The sequence below is a fragment of the Acanthaster planci genome, linkage group LG12, assembly GCF_054643075.1.
Source record: "Acanthaster planci isolate LZ-2023a linkage group LG12, COTS_SCS, whole genome shotgun sequence".
NCBI lineage: Eukaryota > Metazoa > Echinodermata > Asteroidea > Valvatida > Acanthasteridae > Acanthaster > Acanthaster planci.
Window position 1 is genome coordinate 10145625 of NC_141788.1, and position 15840 is coordinate 10161464.

At 41.9% G+C, this 15840-nt stretch overlaps 2 protein-coding genes across 4 annotated transcripts in view; one reads left to right on the forward strand and one right to left on the reverse strand.

Annotated features, from left to right (window-relative positions):
* LOC110980158 (interleukin-6 receptor subunit beta-like) overlaps positions 1 to 5621 on the forward strand; it is a 50060-nt gene extending 44439 nt beyond the window's left edge. For all 3 annotated transcript variants that reach the window (XM_087143795.1, XM_087143793.1, XM_087143794.1), the window contains exon 13: positions 77 to 5621. In XM_087143795.1, coding sequence (XP_086999921.1) covers positions 77 to 874 — 798 coding nt within the window. In that variant the 3' untranslated portion in view covers positions 875 to 5621. The remainder of the gene's footprint in view (positions 1 to 76) is intronic.
* ak3 (adenylate kinase 3) lies at positions 5619 to 15507 on the reverse strand. The gene is made up of 5 exons (XM_022254167.2): positions 15237 to 15507; positions 13233 to 13352; positions 11480 to 11652; positions 9622 to 9740; positions 5619 to 8223 (listed from the first exon to the last, which is right to left on the reverse strand). Exons 1-5 carry the CDS (start codon positions 15379 to 15381, stop codon positions 8124 to 8126), a joined length of 657 nt encoding a protein of 218 aa, XP_022109859.1. The 5' UTR covers positions 15382 to 15507; the 3' UTR covers positions 5619 to 8123.
* Positions 15508 to 15840: the final 333 nt, after the last annotated feature.

A 15840-nucleotide genomic window follows, 5' to 3' on the forward strand; every position in this document is an offset into this window, starting at 1 on the left:
CTGAGGTCGGGTTGCCTGCAAGTCACAAATGTCTTGTTTGGTAATTTTGGAATTCGTCTGGTTGTTTTTATTCCAGCTTGAAAGTGCCCTCAGCCGTCAGGTCCGTGGAGGTGCCATGGAGAGAGAAGTTTTTGACGAGCCGCGAGGATATCAAACTCCGAATGGTGTCATCCCGAACGGAAGTGCCCGGGGAGGACCTGATGCTGGCGGAGCAGCTGCGAGGGCTATGGAGGATGGTGAAGCCGACTACGTGCAGTTGCGTGAACAGGCCGGACCGGAAGAGTTCTTCCCGCTCCTCCTCCGTGATGACTTGGACCTCGGGGGAGAGCCCATCCCCGGGAAGGGCGGCGCTCACCGGAAGGCAAGTGCCGACTCGGCCAGCTCCTCGGGTGTCTGCTCTGACAGAGAGCCAGACTCCCCCACCTCGGACGTGGGTGCCTACAGCAAGTTTGCCAAGCTCTACGTGCAGCTGCCGGCACCAGGCTCCCCTCACCCCCAGGGCCCTGCCCATTCCGGTCCCGGGCAGCCCCGGCTGGACTCAACGGACTCCGGCTTCAGTGAGAACGGCACTGAGTGTCGAGTGCCGAGTTACACGAAGCTCTCCACCATCCCCTCCGATCCGGGAATGGACGGTGTGCACTTGCCTGAGTCCGACTACAACTCAGGGGCTCTTTATCATGGAATTGCTGACGATGGGTTGGTCACAAGTAACCAGCACCCACTGCAGGACCATTGCAGTAATCGGACAGTGCCTTCCTATACAAGACTCTCATCCATTCCTGCTCCAGTGATAAACAGTGTCATGCCCTCTTTTGGTTGCGAAGGGCATCTGACCATTTCTGATGGAACTGTGCCCGTTCTTGAAAGTGTTTAAGCAGGTGTTGTGCCAAAACAATTGTACATTTTTGTAAAAAAAAAAGTAACGATTTTGAGAATTTTTTACAGGACCGATGTGCAAAATTGATTACATTGCTGCTCAGTAACATTAATTTTCTTTCCTTGATTTTCATGTAGACGTACTTATACAAATTTCAATACTTTCCCACCAATCGTGTCTACCATGCCCTTTCAGAATCACCACTCTTCCTTTCAATCTTCCTAAGCTACCGGTATCTTGAAAGATTTCCTTTTTCATTATCGGTGCTTATCCTCAAATTGACAAGTTCATATGATTGCAGATAATGACCCAAAATGATCATATCGAAGCCAGTACCGCTGCACCTACCTTTCCAGCATTCCTTTCAAAAAATCACCAACTTTCTCATTTTGGATGCTACAGCAATTCTCGGATTAACGAGTTCATTTCATCGCAAATGATGTTCAAGTGATCTTAACCGTGTTAGTACATGGTGCCCATTACACATTCATGAGAGTATGTTACAATCCTCAAATCCCTTCTGGGATCCGTCTTGAAAGTTTGCCTCCTCTCATTTTCGATAGAAATTGCTCATTTGCGAGCAGTTCTTTGTCGATTCAACTCAGTATGGTGCCTTCCACATTGCTGCAGATATTGTGATCCTGTCTGTGCCTACCATAAATTACTGAACTTTGACCTTTTTTTTTAAGGTTAAGTAATCCCAGAACAACGGTAATAAAATTAGTATTTTTTTCCACATCGTATTTTTGTTTGTTACATGGTGGCGATGCCTGCCACTTCATTTTTGGTACCAGATTTTTTACTTCAATTTTTTCCTGTCTACCTATGAATTCTTACCCATTTTTAGGCCTGCACCGTATCTCTACGTGTATTTTAACCATCGGTGCACATTTTGAATCACATGCAAAATTTCCTAATCGGGTGTCGTAGGTTTGTATCAAGGTCACGAAAATATGAGGCACCCAAAGCGTGGAAGCTGATCTATGTTGACATGTCATTGGTAGTGTCGCACGGTGACGTTGATTAACTGTGTAAATGGCTTCAGTCATAGACCTACATGTATTTTCTTCTGATTCTGTAAGTTAAACTTTTATTTCTGTACAAGATACATGTGAATGTACATACATCTTCAACTATGACCTTTACAATACAGCTTCATGTAATCATGCAATTCTACCCAACTGTGGAGCCCGACCCAGTTGTTGACCTAGAGTTGAGCTAGGTTGGGAAAGTGTCCATGATTTGTGTGGCCAGAGTCAAGCATGCATACATACGTGTAAACACATTGACTCCTATTCTAGTGGCATGTTCCTTTAGTCTTCCTGAATTCTTGGAAATCCTAATCTGTGCCCCCTCCCCCCCGCCAACAGCCCAAATTGTCTTCGTACAGGTGTGTACTTAAAACTTGTAACTTTGGCACTGAGCCACATTTGTCGGACGACTGGCCCGGGGGTACGTGTGCGCCTTCCTCAACCCAACACAGTCCTCTGGAAACCTCTCCTTGAGGATTTTGAGAGATCTGGGGGCCACATGTAAGGGCTTTTAGGACTTCATGTTACTCTTGTGTTGGAAGCCTAGGCAGCAGTACAGTACTACTGCCATTCGATGACATTCAATTTTGAGCCCCCCCCGACATGTACACGTACAGTACGTCCGTGTTGAATGGGAACATCTTGTGATCACCTTAACACTCGCTATCTTCTAATTTCGAAGACGATATTTCTTTCTTTTTTTTTCATTTTAAGTTTAATGTTCTTTAAGTTTGCTCTAATGTCAAAATTTCACCAAGTGTGCAATGATTTTTACGCAGCCGGCTGTTCCCTAACTGATCAGACATATTTTTGTGTACAGTTTGTGGAGAGAAATGGATTTTCCTGAATTCTTTTTCATTTGTAGGATTTTGGTCTTTCTCTCAACATTTAATTCATAGATTGAGTGTCATTAAGGACCAAAGTAGTCTGAAATCTTACATATAGTTATTTTCATGTATGCTTTCACATGGTCACAGAATAATTATTTCAAAGACATTTTGAATGAACTGTTTTTACTCAGAAAAGGAACAATGACCGTGATTTTGTTTTGTTCATCATAGAGGATGAATGTTTTCATTGAAAAATGAATAAATATCACCTCATATGGAACACCTAGGTAAACATACAGGTATTTTTAGTTCATAAATTTTCTCGTGGGATAAAAGTGTACTGAGCTTTAATAATTTTGGTTTGACCAAAAATATGTGCATAATGCAAGTTTTGTAGAGGGCTGTTGGAGAAAGTGTAGATTTGACTTGGAGTGTCTTGACACAGAAGACGCAGGTAATGTTTTCTCACCAGTTGCGTCAGTGGGAGGGGGGTGAAATACATTTCTCCCCTGGATACGCCCTTTCCCGTGGCCGTTTTGAAATTTACCCAACCTATGCCCAAGTCTGAAGTTGACTGTGGTTTCCTGGGGGAAAAAAGTACACCCTCTCTTGCCCCACAGAATTTGAACCTTACTTCACACTTCTGTGTCTGGAAATCACATTCTGAGTTCAAAAGGGAAAATGAAAGCCCAAAGAGATATGGATTTTTTTTATGTTCAGTAGGATGAAGAGGAGAAATGAACAGAGAAGCTTTGTGTTTGTCAGGAAAGTCACAGCAACATTGGACGTTCACGAAAGTGGATGGCATATTTAAGATCTTGAAACATCATGATGTGAAAGTGGCCATTCTCTTTCCAAATACATGCAAGTCATCGTGTTGATAAAATCTCTCAGTTTGGTGTTCCGATGGAAACAGATTATGTGGATGAAACCTGTGGAGGGCTCCCTTTGCTTTTGCTGTGCACAAGATCCTTCTAAAGACCTTGAACTCAAACGTGGCTCCGGCAACACATGACTCGTGTCCACTCAGCAGGTCACAATGACATGAGAAACAGTTCCTTGCTGCCACTTGCTCTACAGATCTTAAACGTTCTCACATGGAAAAGGACATGTGGGACCACATCCTGAGCATAAGCAAGGTGTGTGTAAAAAGAGAAGAAAAAAAATGAATGTTCTACTCAGGGTAATTATTGTTTAAATACTAAATTATTTAGATGCTTACTTTGGCATTTTGAAATGCCTGCTGTGTACATATACATAACTTGTAGATATAAACGTAATGAATTTTCTGTTGTACATTATGTGTTGGAAAAATTTACCTCTGTTGGTACAGTGTAAGAATGGTTTCACAGAAAAATGACTGCCTTCTTCAACTTGTTTGTAAAAGTGATGTTTAAATAGAAATGATGCTGTCCACGCCTATCAAGAGTCACTGACTTCCAATGCTAATGCAGAAATTAAAATTGACAGAGATCGTGAGCTTTCGTGCACCGGTATGTATGTAGACTTGTAACTGGTTGGAAGAGGTCTATGCCTCTGCCCAAATGCGTTTCAGAAAGATGAGTCAAAGCGAACATGTTTAAGTTTGCAATGGAGGCAGACAAATCTGTAGGGGCGTTGAAGCGGGAACATCGCACACTTGGGCTCTGAGAGCGCATACACTGCATCCACTTACATGATAACAGTATTGTAGATGTACTGGAAGATTTCATGTCTGTTGCAGAAAGGGAGAGGATTTTCAGCTCAACTTGTTTTCATGCATATTTCTACACGTTACAATAAAAACAAAATCTAAATACAAGTTTTCTTTACAAGTGAAAAGGTGGTAGTTTTTCAGTTTTCTTGGAGAGTATTTTCATCAGCATATGCATGAGGGCGCTATTTAGATGATGTCATACAAGGCAGTCTTGGTCAGAAGAAGAAATAAAAAAAAGAAATTGGTCCTTCAAAATCACCCAGCACCGCTTGGAAGAAAAAGTTGGCCACCACTCGTTTCTAAACAAGCTTTTTAACATGGAAACCGTGTTTATAGTGTCACCTACTTTAATTAAGAAGACAAAGTGTGATGAGTATTTTCGTGCACGGTGCTAAGGAGACACTCCTGTCCTGCCTTGAATGACATCACACTTTGGCTCATGAATATGGAAACCTCATTGCATAAGTTCCAAAATGTTGAAATTTCTCCCTGCTACAAAGGGGGCGGATCGTCATCCTAATATGTACATATAGCTATGCTGCATGTATTCAAGTAATAAAAATTATATTACGTTTCCTTAAATCCAAAACTTCTCTCTCCGCGACACTTAGTGTCGCATTCAAATATCCAAATACCATTTTTTGTATCTGTTCATTCACTGGTTGCTACTCGGATGCATTTATGCAAATTTAATATTCCTCACCACTTCTTCGCGATGTTGCACGATGCTAGTAACTTGTAAACATACTTTGTATTCTCAGTTTCGTGATTCTCGCAAATTTAACGTTCAGGATTATCTAAAGACTCAAGATCTATTCAAATGTGTATCTCTACCTCTTGCACTGGAAACGTGCCTTAAAGCACTGCTTACTGTAGGTAGCTTGAGTTTCCATAATTGTCAGTACGTGCATACTCCAGTTTTCAATGCATTAATAGTCGACAGTCTCACATGTAATACATGGTAGCATTTGAAGCAAGAAATGGGACGGAAGAACCCCCCCACCTTTGAGTTGGTCATTGTTTGATCGGAATCTGAGGAATTCTTTACAGACTTCTAGGGGGGGTGTGTTAGGTAACAATAGTCTAGAGTGTGTATAAGGATTGGACAGGCAAGGGGGGTACCCCTCCGTCCCATATCTTGCCTGGTATACATTGGAAGTAATAATAAAAATAAATGAACAAAGTTACACGTTGCGCCTCAAAGGGTTTCGTTATTTATTTGTCCCTTGCATGCGCATGGCATAGATAATGCCTGCTATGGTTTTCTTAGACAGATATTCACAAGATCCTTTTTAAAGACCAGGCTACATGTACACTCTGAATGCCTAAAACTTGCACTGGAACTTTTCTGCAGATGGCTAAGCCATTTCTATACAAATAATTGATGTTTTGTTTTCCCAGCACACAAAATATTACATCGCAGGCTCGAGGGACAAATGTCCTCAAAAGGCAAGGAATGGACAAGCAGTAGTGATAGAATCATCATGATTTTTTATTCATCGTGGTTGGCTTCACAAAACTGCAGAGACTTAATCATAATCATAACTTAATCTTGATGATCATGATTCCATTTCTTTTATGGGTTTGCATATACTTTGCAACGGGCATAGATGTACCATAAACAGCAGACCCCCAAGTTGCATCTTCTTCACGTGAAGGCAAAAAATCCAGTGGACTTTGGTCTTTGGGGCTAATGCTCAGTTTGGTTCAACATGTTTCCAACAATGAGCACAAATGATTTTACGTGAAACAGTGTTACCTCTTGAAGGGGTCTTTTCCTTGCATTTTTTTCTTTTCCCCATCAATGTCACGAGTTACCATTTGTTTGAATCACATCTACCTGGTATCATAATTGGCATGGTAGAGTACATGTACTTATGAATTTGACCTATGACATTCTGCTTTGCTTCAAGGCACCTGGACATTTCCCATCATAATATGCTAATGCTTCTAATGCTTAAACATTAGTACATGAATAATGAAATAACTAGCTTTTCTGCGTTGAGCTTCAGAGGGACTTCATTATAAAAGTGTAGACGAAGACAAACAGGAAGCTGGATAGGACTTCAAGTCAGAAACAGCTTGCCTTTAAGTTCAAAGTTCAAACAAATCAGTAGGATGAACACACAATTTTTTTTTCCACATTTGAAATCACTGTGACTGTGTGGCAGGCTGCCAGAAAGTACATCTCTTTGATCTCTGACTACTGTGACAAACACTACATGCATGAGTAGAATTGAAATCAAGTAATTGGATGATAGTAGTTGCCCACCGCGCCATCCAGAGATATGGTCACACCGTCACACGACAAATACTCTTCCAAGTTGCGGGGGAGGTACGTAAATCCTCAAACCCATTATGCAAGTTCTCTGATACTAGACATGTCAAGACACAAAAACGATAAACGGCAGGTGTGGTGGGGTCTTAGTATCGTTGGCAGCACCACGAAGTGATGTACTGCGCCCACCAAGTCTACAGATGATACATAACTTTGTAGAGCACCCAATGGTATCCGCCATGAGCAGAACAGCCAATGGCAACGAACTACTTCATAAATACACCTTTTGTTAACTAGAACTTGGTTGGCCGGCTTGGTTTCTCAACGCATGATTCTTTGTAACTTGGCCTCATAAACATTTAATCATTTTTACATATAAAATAGTACTCTTTCAAGTGACAATTGTTGACAAATTCATTTTAACAAAACTACCGAATACAATGCGGGCAAAATCACGATAAAGTGCACCACCAAGAGGCCCCAGAGAGGCAATTTTTCAAGCTATGGTCGATACAAACAAGGCCACCGTGCCCTAATTTACATTTGGGCATGCATGTATGTTGGTGGATAACTGGAGGAAATCTTTGATAGATTGGGGAATTCCATTAACCTAACCCTCTTCAATCCTCCAAAATCCTTTGGATGGTTTTGGAGGATTTCGGAGGATTGAGGGTGAATGGCAAAAGTGCATGGCTGATTGCCAAGGATGCCATGCATAAAGGTTGTGGGTTAGACCTTGTGTTGTTTTTGCTTAGTCATGCATAACTTCAGCCCCGTACTTCTTTTGAATCAACCGCACTGCTCAAGAATGCCATTCACACTGCCTCAACATAATGACAGGAATTGCCGGAGGATTTTGAAGGATAGAGGCAGTAGGCACACCTCCAAGTACATTATCAAGAAATTTGGAGGATTTCGGAGGCTTGAGGAAGAATCCGATTTTTCACCCTTCCCCAAATTGGAGGATTCTGGTGGACTAAGGAGGGTCCCTAGCAAAAAGGGCCGGGGGGGGTAGGCTTAAAGGGAAATAAGAAAGGATTAGGACAACAGATTTTCAAAATACACTTAAGAATCTAATGCCAGGGCAAAAAGACCACAAGAATAATTCAAGTTTCCTGAACACGGTTCGCAAATGGATTCTTTCAATCATTTCCCACGATGCACTGCAAAAATGGCCTCTCCATGGCAACCTGTTGTCCGTGCATGGCACTGCGAATTGCCCGAATTGGTTAATATTAAACACTTTTTTGGTACAGATGCATCATTTTTTAAAAAAGTTTCCGGCTTTTCTAATAGAGTGCCGCAAATTGTATGTACATATACATTTTTTGATAGCTGAAAATTGGAATTACCTATTCTTTTGGGACCTTGATCATCTTGAGGAAGAAAATGCAAACAACCTGAAAGAAGATCAGCCTTTGGGCGGCAACTTTGACGAGAGAAACTTGTGAACATGCGGCCAGATCTTGTCGGATTCCGTTCCGGTAAACTCCTCCAACTTATTCATTTCCCTGAAATGGGGAAAAACAGCTCTTTGCTAATGTTTGTTTAAAGACCAATCCAAAATAAAGGTGAAGAAAGTTGTAGGCAGGATGATAATAATTCAATTTGGTTCCCAGACCCCAAAGATAAGGACTTTTTGAAAGATATTCTGGTCTACTATCTTAAACTTCCTAAATTTCCACAAATGGCAACATTTTCCAAACCCACTTCATTAGTGAAGTTAGTGCACACTACTGACGTTTTACAGTCATTTAAAAGAATTGGCCAATTTGGGCTTTGCAGCTATAATTCCATTACAGTGAAACGCTGCTATACCGAACACCGCTATACCGAACATTCGGCTGTACTGAACATTCGGCTGAACCGAACATCATCCTTGGCTCCCAATAATTTGTGCACAGAACCTACCGAAAACTATTCAGTTGCCGTTTGTAATTCCCAAATATCAACATGATAAAACAGTCGGTGTTTCTTTATGTTGGAAAGTGACAAGTGGCCATTATTTCCCCAAGGATTAGAAGGGAAAGCCACTAGTTGTCAACGGTATTGAATAGACACTGGTTTTGCGACTCCGCATGATCGGGTGCAGAAGAAAACCGCACGTATGTCCACCGTGGCATTGCACTAACAATAGTCTAAAGAGGGCGCCGCTGATATACAAATCAACCGAGATTCGCCACAGCATGCATCAGAGATCGATCCTGAGCGGTAGTTTCACGACTTTTAGGATAAACTTGATATCAATTTTTTGACTCAAGTTTAAATAAAAAACAAAAAAAATTAACAGATACATTTCTAGAAACCTTAAACTTGAATGCAACGGCAAAACATCATGAAAACAGTGAACCAAGGTATCACAAGAGGGTGCACTTCGGTTAGACAAGAGAGGGCGCTATTCAACATGGCAACGAAACGTTAGGCAGTTAAATTCGCTATACTGAACGACAGCTGTACAGAACATTTAGCATGGACCCCGTCCTGTTCATTATAGCGGCGTTCCAATGTACTTGTTTCACATTCACACTGCTCTGAAAAAGCTAAATACAACACGTACAACCACAACTACATGCATTACTTGATTCTGATGCCCGTCAACAGATGTAATAATTACCAGGAACCTCATTTTCCAATGACGCTTGGCAGACTCTATACGATTTCAGTTTATTCAGATATCAGAATTCTCGGTGCAAAGATTTCATAGCTTGACTGAAATGGTTATTTACTTATTTTCAAGTCAGAAATTTTAGGATTACTGTATTTGACAGGCAGTACTTTTTTTACAGTTTAACTAATTGTGTATTGTACACTTTAAATCAATAATGATCCAATCAGCTCTCAATGCATAATCACATCACATCCATCCTTGTTTTCCACAGAAGGGAGGCTGAGTGGCCTTTTTCTCATACCTGAAAAAGTCGGTCACAGGTGTTGTCATCTCTTGGTATGCCCTCAGCCGTGCCAACACCGTCTCTGGTCTGTCATCGTCCCTCTGGGTGAGTGGCTCCCCGGTAAGATCGTCTTTACCCTGCAGATATTAACGTGACAGCGTTAGAGTTCTGTGCTCTCTGAGTACCACGTTTACTGCAAAATACTGAACAGACATGACAGATCATGAGGTGAAAAAAGCTACAAAGCCATGGACATTTGATGGTAAATGCACAAAGAAAAGATTCCTTCAAACAAAAAGATCACAACAATTTAATTTTAAAAAAATTGTAGTCTGAAGTCATCATTTTATTTTGTAATTTTACCTTTGTGTACGTGCCATTCAATACAACATCATTTTCCAGCAAAAGGAATACAGGCTTTTAGGCTCAATTTCTCAAAGAATTTTGGGGCAACCCTGTGTCACAGGGAGCCACTTTGAACATGAAAGACACTGAACTAGATCAGTTCTTAGTTCAAATTTTGAATTTTCTACTGGAGTCAGAGAAAATTTCCCCTCAACAATCTGAATGGCTGTGTCATTAACCGAGTCATTTTCCAACAAGTCACTACAACAGCAAGTTACTCACTTCTTGAGTTGGAAAACAACTCAAGAAGTGAGTAATTTGTCCTCGCCCCCAGTCAAATAGCAAGCGATTTTACCCTGTGTCAAGGCACAAGTTCATTTTCTCACATTGAGTCACAAGTCATTTCTTTGAAGCCCATTTGACATCAATATAGGCATGCCGCCTGTATCCTTTGTTGGTGATGTGACATGTGATGTCTTGTAAATATGTCTGACCCCTTGATCCTTTTGCCAACTTTTCTTCCCCACCATAATATGCTGACACTTGGGTAACAAACAGACTAACGATATAGAAAGTAATACATATACATATATACAAAAGATGCATTTTTCTTGTACTTATTTCAGAAAACGTTGACAGTGTCAACAAGGCAAATTGTCAAGTCTCATGTCACGTTCTCCCAATTTAAGTCACAAGTCATTTTTCTCCCTGTTAAGTCTCTTAACCCCTTGACGACGGGAATTTCTTCCCGAAAGCCGGCTCCAAGAATTCCAGCCTCGCTTGGCCACGAAGGCCACCTGCCAAACCGCAGATTCTCGGTCTGTGGCCCTGCGTGCTCTGCACGCTTTGAATTACACGGTGAAAAGGCTGATTGTTCGGTGGCATGCGGCTCTACTCAAGTTTCCACATTCCCGTTGCCTCTTTTCAAAGTGGAGACTATTGTGAAGCTGGTGATTATGATGCAAATTCTGTCTTTTCATTTCTGGGCTACGCACAAAGACCAATAACCATATATACAAGAGCCAGGGTCAGCCTTCTTTCACCGTGTTCGCTCGAGCGTGGGCCGAGAATAATAGCTGATAAGCGGGCTGAGGATCTCAATTTTTACGGCGGCTCTATCCGCGTCCCGGCGCGAAGGGGTTAAGAACAAACTGTGACTCAAGAGTTGGCAATTCAGCTCGACAAAATGGCCTATTTATAAACACATCAGTTCTCCCCAATCTCCTTGGAAATTTGCAAACTCTAGAGTGCTGGTAGGGTGGGACTTTTTTTATAAGCCTTTCACCTGTGGTGGTTGTGGCTCGAGTCCTCCTAGGTACGTGTAAAACCTTGAATGAACGTTGCCAGGAGACAGTGCAGGGCTCTGGGATTCAAATTCAGGACACGGAAATGTGTCCTTTTGAGTTGAAACTTTGATGATTTAAATTCAACTCGAGCCATACTAGGAAAAGACTTCTGGCCTCAATATTGTTGGAAGGAGGTGGCTAAATGCCAACCCCTTTTACTGAGATCTGGCAACTCAAAACCTTACCGCTTCCTTTGGTGGGTTCCACTCCAAGTTATAAACCCTGCCGCTGGGGGCGTGCACCCATCGTCCCTCCAGCCGACTGACGATGACGTCAAACGGCACATCCAGGTTGATGACCGTGTCCAGTGCAATGCTGTCAGCTAAGGCCTTGGCCTGCTCAACTGTCCGTGGAAAGCCTGGGGCAGAAATTCAAGTTAAACCTTAAAGGCCCCATGTAATACATGTAGAAATATTTACCCCAAAACCCGGAAAATGCACCTTTGTGCTTTAAATTAATTTAACATATTTTTCCAATTTTTGTTTTGCTATAATAATCTGTATTGGGGGTCCTTTTGTTTTTATGCTAATAAAAATTTGCATATTCATGAGCAAAACTACAATGTAATCTGCAGCATGGCACTGAACCTGCAAGTTGCATCGATTTGTGCACAAAAAATTGCTCGATTTTTTTTTATAACTTTGCTACCAAAGATTTCCATTTCCTTTGGTAATTTATTGATGCTGTATGACAAGAAGCCAGCCGGCATCCTGTTCTCAGAAATGTTTTCAAAGGGCAAATATAGGGCTCAAAATATGAACATGAAATCATGCAAACTGGACAGTGTCCTCCTGGATTTATTCACACAATTAACACTGCCCTCGCTTGTCTGGAAAAGCTTAATCAAATTTGAATATTTAAAATAGTGCACAACACAGTTCACTTAACTCCAAAATTATTTCAGTTTTCATGCATTGAAGAAGAGATTAAATATGCAGAAAAAGCCATTCTAAGAAAATTTCATCACATGGATCCTTAAAAAAGTCAAAGACTGTTGCCAAAAAACAAAATCACAAGCCAACCGTAATTGGCCTTGAGCAGAAGCAGCCCTCATTGGTTGAAAAGAGCCATGTTGGTGGGGCATAGTCATTCTGTTGGTAGTGACACAACAGTAACGCATGCATTTCCTAGTCATTCGTGAACTAGCAAAGTGCAGTTCCAACCAAAGGAAAATTGGGCCCTCTCTTGGTCCCGCTCAGGGAAAATACCAACTTTCTGATGCAAGTCGAGCCAACAAGCCAGCCTCCGAATCCTATTGGTTCAGACGGGAACATGCCGCCCAAACTCGGCCATTACGTCTGCTGGAATGTTATGGACTATCATGAAACAAAGCGTACAAGAAAACTGACTACATGTAGATGCTTGCACAGAAATGATAAAGACTACAGTGGGATTTGAGCCAGTGACCTCCGGAACAGCGTACCGGTGCTCTACCAACTGAGCTACCCAGTCCTGTGTTGGTGGTTCCTCCCATTTGTCAATATATTTCTTCAAGGGTTGTAACAGTCAGATGCCATGACACCATGTAGCCAAGGATCTTGCCCCAAGATCAGGATAGATTTAGTGATGGTGCAGCCCCAGCAAGTGGTAAACTGCCAGGATCGCTGAAAGACAGGACATTCTGAGCACTGACCTTTCCCAACACCGAAGGTTATGTCAGACCTCTGTACAGAGGGCTTGGCACAGCTTGCTAAACATTGAAAGGGCAAAACTACAAATGCAATGCGACAAGAGAAATCTCTCCTTTTGAACGGCCACAAAGTCCAGTTCATACAAGACGTAAAAATTTTTGCATTAAGAAACACTCCTGCTGCAAATTTGAAGTCAAGCATAGTTCAACTCAAGCATATTCGCCACAAATGTTTTGCAGCGTTAAATTCACTTTGCTTTTGCATTCACCTGTAGAATGAACCAGCCTAAATTACACAATCCACATACCATCAAGGAGCCAGTCTGCTGAGGAGAGTCCTTTCAGTTCACTCAATATAAGGTCCACCATTAACTGGTCTGGCACCAAAGCTCCTTGCTCCATGAAGTCTTTAGCCTTTAAACCAGCAGCTAAACACAACAGGAGAAACAAAGCAGTTATGGCATTGCATGAATACCCGGTCACAGTTAACATACATGTAAAGGGTGTAGATTTTGTATTAAAACAAGCCAGGAAGAATGTCATATAGGGACGCTGCTTGACACACCATGCAAAACACCCTCATGAGATTCGTCTAAGTGTTTTCTTCACGAATATCTCAATATTTTCACTGTTAAATTTGAATTTGTAGGACACTGTATTGCTTTCGGATGGCTAATAGGTTACTGCAGGTAAAAATGAGATCGCATCTGTATATTGAAAAATATGAAAAGGGAATTCAAAATGAAAAGACAGGAGGACTAGGGAGAAAAAATCCTCAACTGACCAACTTACACAGACCTCCTTCTAGATCTATAGTAAAGATTACGGTAACACCATGTATTTATCTCTTCTTTGAGTATGTGTGGTTCTGAGAAGAACCGGGGAATAACTCGACGTTTCGAACAGTGTACTCTGTCCGTCTTCAGGAGACTGCCTACGACTGAAGACGGACAGAGTACACTGTTCGAAACGTCGAGTTATTCCCCGGTTCTTCTCAGAACCACACATACTCAAAGAAGAGATAAATACATGGTGTTACCGCAATCTTTACTATAGATCTAGTTTCTTTCACCATGAAAACCTTTAAGTCTTATAGACCTCCTTCTGTTGTTAACATGGTTAATTAATACTTTCTCAAGTTACTGCTGCTGAGTGTTTTGCCCTGTTGCCCCCCCTTCCCTCAGCGGAAAAATCCTGGCAACGTCACGGGATATCGTATGGCCCTGAAGCGACATTACACATCGCAAATAGCTTTGTAAATAATGTTGCAGAAATTGTTATGATGATGCGAAGTTTATCGCGATTACCAGGATGAGATGACCAATGATGAAAATAGCTGAAAACAGCTGAAGGCATAAAGAAGCTGAACTATGAAAATCTCCTATATTTTTATACACAGCCAGTGAGGAAATAAAGCTGAAATCCCACACCAAAAAAGCTGAAATCAGCTGAAAAGCTGAGAAATCTCACCCCTGATATCTGTGCAAATATTTTTGTAAATATTTGCAGAGGTCATGATATTTTCAAAGACATTTGTGATAAAAGTTGCAGCGTGTGATGTCCCTTTAATATTACCACCTCAGGCTTAGCACAGCCTACAGGGGGAGTCAGGTTGACGTAGTGGTTCTTTCCTTGCCTTCCACCTTCCTGCAGTCCAGGTTTGAATCCTGGCTCGGTCCACATTCGGGGATTGTATACTTGGGGACCCCTCCACCCATTTTTTTTGACATTTTAATCTTGCCAAACTGGCAAGTCCCCCCCAAAAATAAAGGCAACACTTTATTTATTGTGCTGACCCTATTTTTGGAGACTGTAAATTGTGAGAAACTGTGACTTTCTTACTTATAAACTAACCATGCAAATTTGAATCCACCAGTGCCGTGTTAAAGCACTGACAGTTTCCCCTCAAAATTTCCCTCAAACCCTGCCCTTTTTGCATTAATCGTACAGTTTGCATGATGTCACTGTCATCTACATGTATGATGGCGAATTTAAAAGTTAAAAAGTAGCTCCCCCTTCTATTATAGGAACAGGCTCCCCAAATTTACACCCCCCCCTTCAGACATTGGGCTTCAGTCTCTACCTGATTCATATGATTCTGTGGAGTGTGGGTTCTTCAAGTTTTCCTACCTCCATGATTACTCCCAGAATTTTCTTCCCACCTCTAAAACCGTAACTGCTTCTTATTGCCTCCTCTCTGCAAGTTGGTGTGTATGTGATGTTTCCCCCGGGATGCTTTGCCAACTTTACGATACAGATAAACACGATTAGGCCTACAGTACAGGGCCTTTTGCGAGCAATGACGGATTCACCTGTTTGATTTCGCACCTGAGCCCTGAGAAGGTCACCGCTTGACAAGTGCTTCAGCTTAAAATCTCTCACAATCCTGGACGAGATGGTTCCCTTACCGGACCCCGGAGGGCCCAGAATGATGGCACGGAACACTTTACTGATCATGATGATCACAAGTAGGAATTCTGCTCACAAGTTAAAAAACATAAATGCCCATGACGACGTGAAGCCGGAGGATAAAGTTTGCACGGGTACCGCATTGGCGACTCGACTAGGCACGTATTGTATATTCACGCACACGTTTGATACACACCTCCCCATTAAACATAAATAGCGCCCTCAATTACTTAATGGTCGAGTTCGGGCGGCCTGTTCTTGACACAGGTTTCTTGCTCTCGCGCTCGAACGGCGGGAACACGACTCAAGAACACTGTTCTCGAAACAGGATCACACACTCAGTACCCCCTCGTCAGGGCTTTACAGGAACACGCAGAAAAACTCATGAGATTTTGATTCTTGAACAGCTGCAAAAAGTAGAGAGATGGCTTCCAAAGCCATAGACAATGGGAAGTTTTGCAACTTAACATTAATTATTTTCCGTAACACAGAAATGAATGTTCCTGT

Excerpts from the sequence above, each read along its gene's own strand:
- ak3 (XM_022254167.2), bottom strand. The coding sequence starts at position 15,381 with ATGATCAGTAAAGTGTTCCGTGCCATCATTCTGGGCCCTCCGGGGTCC. Across the intron at positions 13,353-15,236 it reads TCAGGTGCGAAATCAAACAG|CTGCTGGTTTAAAGGCTAAA; the intron begins GTGAATCCGTCA and ends TGTTGTGTTTAG. Across the intron at positions 8,224-9,621 it reads CCTGTGACCGACTTTTTCAG|GGAAATGAATAAGTTGGAGG; the intron begins GTATGAGAAAAA and ends TCCCCATTTCAG.